At 33.8% G+C, this 5328-nt stretch overlaps 1 protein-coding gene across 1 annotated transcript; it reads left to right on the top strand.

Annotated features, from left to right (window-relative positions):
- Positions 1-893: 893 nt before the first annotated feature.
- On the top strand, positions 894-4329 carry LOC145105705 (uncharacterized). The gene is made up of 7 exons (XM_079042788.1): positions 894-1060; positions 1146-1290; positions 1385-1552; positions 2086-3188; positions 3910-4051; positions 4141-4149; positions 4297-4329. The coding sequence occupies exons 1-7, from the start codon at positions 894-896 to the stop codon at positions 4327-4329; spliced, it is 1767 nt and encodes a 588-aa protein (XP_078898914.1).
- The last annotated feature ends 999 nt before the right edge of the window (positions 4330-5328 follow it).

The raw sequence follows: 5328 nt of genomic DNA, 5'->3' as shown, positions 1-5328 counted from the left end.
CTTTATTGTTATGTTTTTTTCATAAACTAATAACTTACAAACAGCCAGTCACCCCAGTTGGTAAGTGTAAATGTAGTTAAAGGTATATTTTGGAATGCCATGGGTTCGAACCCCATTAGGAACAATTTTTTTCTCTTTTTTTTGTTTTTTCTCGATATATCCCTGATCATCCACACCTATTGCGTAGATATGAATTTTTAGACAATATGCATTCCCATCGAATCATTCTCTGCTTACTACAAACGCATTGCAACTACGTTTATACTTCAACCAGGAATTGATACTTCAACATGAAATTCATATAGGTACACATACTACATTAATTTATCCAGGGACATAAAAAACAATTACCTTCATAATATTAATCTTTGCTATTTCGTTTGCTCATATATCATTATATAGTCTTGAATTAACAAGTATTTGGTTTTCAGTTATTGGATTTAATTGTAATGTGATATTTTTCGTTTATGCACACCAATTGTTTGTTAAAATGATTCAATGAACATGAAACATATATTGCTTGTTGATGCTGTTATAAACTGAATATGGATAAGTCTTGGATGGGAGCCTACAGAACATCAGAAACGTATGTAAAGGGTGTTGCAGGATTTTTGAAATATGCAGTACACAATTACAAGATTTCTAAAAATATGGATCCTGTAGATACCAAAAAAAAGATAAGAATTCCATGTCCATGTGTCAAATGTGTAAACCACATATCTCATTCGGTGGATGTGGTAGATGATCACCTATTCAAGAATGGAGTTGATCAAACATACACGAATTGGAGTAAGCATGGAGAAACAGTGGAACCACCCAAAAATTATATATATGAACATAATTTTGACATGGACACGTCATACGTTGTTGATTCCACGAACATGAACACATAAATGCCAGCAGATGCTGCAGAAACAGTAGAGATGGTGGAAGCTGTAGAAGAAAATTTTATTAGGAACCCTGAGAAGTTTAGAGAAGTGATTGAAGATGCCGAGAAGCCCCTATATAAAGGGTGTCCTAATTTCACAAAATTATCTGCAGTCATACAACAACTTAAAGAGTAAGTATGGAGTATCAGATAAGTGCTTTACAGAATTATTGGTTTTGATCAAAAATATGTTACCAGAAGGTAACGAAATGTACAGTAGTACATACGAGGCCAAAAAAGCATTCAAGGCAATGGATTCAGGGTATACTAAGATACGTGCATGTGTCAACAACTGTATACTTTACAGAAACGAATACACAGACATGGCAGCATGTCCTACTTGTGGTAAATCAGGATGGAAGGTCGATGAACAAAAAAAATAAAATTTACAATAATATTCCTGCAAACGTTTTGTGGTACTTTCCAATTATTCCGCGCTTGAAACGACTTTTTCAGTCTAAGACTACTGCAAAAGATTTAACATGGCACGCAACAGACAGAAAGGTGGATATTGATGTTTTAAGTCACCCATCTGATTCACCAGCATCGGCTGCCATTGATGAAAAATATCCTGACTTTGCTAGCGAGCCAAGAAATTTGCGGCTAGGCATTTCAGTTGACGAGGTCGATGTGAATAGAGGAAATAGGAGTCATAGTGTGTGGCTTATTTTAACTGTCATTTACAACCTTCCACCATGGTTGTGTATGAAGAGAAAGTTCATCATGCTTTCGTTATTGATTTCGAAAACACCAGGAAACGATATTGATGTGTTCCTAGCACCTTTTATTGATGATCTGCAATTTCTATTTGATATTGGAGTTGAAACATACGATGCATATGCATAAGAGCAGTTTAAACTACGTGCAGTAGTGTTATGGACTATTAATGATTATCCTGCTCTAGGTACATTAAGTGGTTGTCCATACAACGAATTTCAAGGTTGTGTTGTGTGTGGCGAAGAAACACACTGCATTAGACTCCCTGAATCGAATAAGCAGAGTTATGCTGGTCATAGACGATTTCTACCATATGATTACCCGTTCAGAAGACAAAAAAGGCATTCAATGGACAACAAGAGTTTTCACCCTCTCCGGAACCTATGAATGGGGAGGAAGTATATAACAGGGTCAAATTTATAATTAATAAATGTTGAAAGGTGTCTAAGGGCAAGGAGGCAGAAATCCAACAATCTACAACTGGAAGAGGTGGGAAGATTAATAAAAAAAAGAGAAAATCACGCCATGTGGGTACTTCAGATGTGGGCCAGCAAAATAATACATACTGGAAGAAATTCAATATATGGTATAGACAGCTAAGGTATTGGCGCGACAATTTGATTCCACATTGTATAGATTTTATTCATGTCGAAAAGAACATGGGCGAGAGTTTAACCGGAACTGTGTTGAACGTTCCCAGGAAGATGAAAGATGGTTATAAAGCTCGATTGGATTTGGTTCATTATGGTTTAAAACCAGAGCTGCATCCAAAGATAGAAGGGAACAACATAACACTTCCCGCAGCAGGTTGTACATTGACAAAAGAGGAAAAAGACAAATTATGTGTGACTTTATACAACTTAAGGGTTCCTCAAGGGTATTGTTCTAATTTTTCTAGTTTGGTGAGTCTGAAGGATAGGAAGTTGATCGGACTAAAATCACATGACTATCACATGCTCATGCAACAGTTTTTGCCCATAGCAATTCGATCTATTATGGATCCACCCACCAGAGTTGCTATTACAAGGTTTTGTTTCTTTTTCAAATCAATATGTAGCAAAGAAATCAAACTGGATGAGCTCGATAAGTTGCAAGAGGAGTTATGTGTAACCTTATGCCTTCTTGAGAAACACTTTCCACCGTCATTTTTTGATGTGATGATTCATTTAACCGTTCATCTAACTAGGGAAGTAAAACTATGCGGTCCAATATTCTTTAGATGGATGTACCCGTTCGAAAGGTTTATGAAGGTTATTAAGGGGCACATGCGAAACAAAAATAGACCAGAAGGATGCATTGCAGAAGAGAATGTTGCAGAAGAGACGATTGAGTTTTTTAGTGAATTCCTCAAAAAGATGGATAATGTTGGTATTCCACGTGACAATCATAACACATGTGGAATTCAGATAGGTGTAGATAGTAGTCCTATTACGAACGGTACTCCTCTATCAGCTACTAAATCGGTAGAAGTTTCCGCAGAACTATTCAGCAAAGCACATTTCTTTGTATTGCAAAATACATCTGAAGTACTCCCGTATATCAAGTAAGTTTTTTTACATGTATGTTTTTTTTGTTATAATATTAACATTAACGTATTGACAGACGACACATGGATTTTTTTGCAACATCAACACCCTAATAAATGAAAGGCACAGCTAGAACAAGACCACATTAATACATTTGGTCATTGGTTACAAAAGGAGCTATATTCATTTCATATATGTTGTGTTCTTTGTTATGTATTTCTTTATATCTTAAATTCATTATCTAATTACAATTCAGGTAGAGAGAGAGTTAGGGGGGCGCAGAGAAAGTATAACATAGACAATGAGATGGATTTCACATGGACCCAATAAGAACATTCTTAAATACGATGTATATGCTATCAATGGATATACTTTTCGTACAAAAGCTAGTGAAGGTAAAGTTTACCAAAACAGTGGGGTTAGTGTCGTTGCAACTGACACACACATCAGTAAAAAAGTTGTAACATATGCCAAAAACACTTATTATGGTGTTTTACAAGAGATATGGGTACTAGATTATCATTTTAAACGAATTCCAATTTTCATGTGTGACTGGGTTGATAATAGAAATGGGGTAAAAAGGGATAAATTGGGGTACACACTAGTTGAACTAAAAAGATTAGGCCATAAAGGTGATCCCTTCATATTGGCCTCATAAGCACAACAAGTATTTTATGTCACAGACCCGCTCGATCAAAAAATGTCTATTGTGTTCAATACACCTCCCAAAAATTACAGAGATACATATGAAGATGTAGATGAAGAATTTAGTATTGTAGTTCCTCAGAATGATAATATATTGCCACGTGTAGACACACTTGAGTTGCAGAAGGAAAATGATTATTTTCGTACTGATTGTCATGGTATTGTTATACATACGGTATGTGTTTCTTAATGTCATGAATTACATTTGTAGCGATAATATTTTTCCTTCTTTTAACATTTAATGATCTTTATTTTTGTTTGTAGAAGGGAAAGGTCAAACCTTCATCCTAGCGTTACGTGGAGAATAAGAAAATGACAAAAAAATGACGATGTACTTTCCTTAATATTTTATTACCATATTATACCATCAAACTATTCTGGTGTAATATTGATATAACTCAAAGTTATTTTTTTTTTCAGTTTTTTACTGTAATGGTGGATGACATGTTATAACATAAACTGCATGTTATAGTAATGTACTTTTGTTATGCAATGTTAGACAAAGTTGTATTCTTTTCATTTATTTATAATACTATTCTGTTAAAATAAGTTGTATTCTTTTCATTTTTAATGGTGTCTGATCTGGTGCAATTAAAAGAATAGATGACAAAAAGGGCAATTTGGTCCTTTCTTATAGCTCTTATTCAATACAACTATATTGTTATTTGTTTTTGTTTTTATTATTTTTAGTTTTTTTTTTGTTTTTTTCAGAAATTGTTTCTAACTTTACAAAACTGCCATTCATTTTTTTCATTAATTTATACAACCCTTTAATTGCAAAATAAGCAATGTACTTTTGTAAAATGCCATGATTGAACTTCTTGATCATTTTTTATTCTGCCAAATGATATCAAAGATAAATATGGTCAAATTTAAGAGTCTTCCAAATACAATAGTACAACCAGAATAAACATTACATATGTGTCTATATTTACATATAGACACATATAATAGTTGTAATCGTAACTAAATGCTACCTACACACACAATATTTGTTTCTTCTTAAAGCCAATTCATAATATTTTGACACACATAATAAATGATACATGACCATAAGTAACCAATACTAACTTGTTTGAATTTCTTGCGTTAACTAAGTACAACTAGTACATAACCGCCCTATGGAGACACAAATATTTAGTGTGACCATATGTATCACCTTTTAGCTACTTTGTCTGTTATGTGGCTAAAAAGGCACCAGGTTACAAACACACATAGAACTAACTCATGTCACGATACGTTAATCTACTGTCTCTCATAAAAAAAGTATGACAATCTTAATCGATACTTGTGGCTGATTGTGACCTATGGCCTCATTGGTCGAGTGTGACTAATATTTGTCACATTTGGTATAATTAAGTGTGGTTAAAGTTTTGATTATCTATATAATAACCACACAAACTAATTTAAATGTATCCAAAAACAGTCTCTAAATTTTTTTAGTGACCTTTG

Source organism: Lactuca virosa, chromosome 4 (assembly GCF_052849685.1).
Source record: "Lactuca virosa cultivar CGN04683 chromosome 4, Lactuca_virosa_CGN04683_v6, whole genome shotgun sequence".
Taxonomy (NCBI): Eukaryota; Viridiplantae; Streptophyta; class Magnoliopsida; order Asterales; family Asteraceae; genus Lactuca; species Lactuca virosa.
This window is presented reverse-complemented; position numbering and strand designations above follow the sequence as displayed.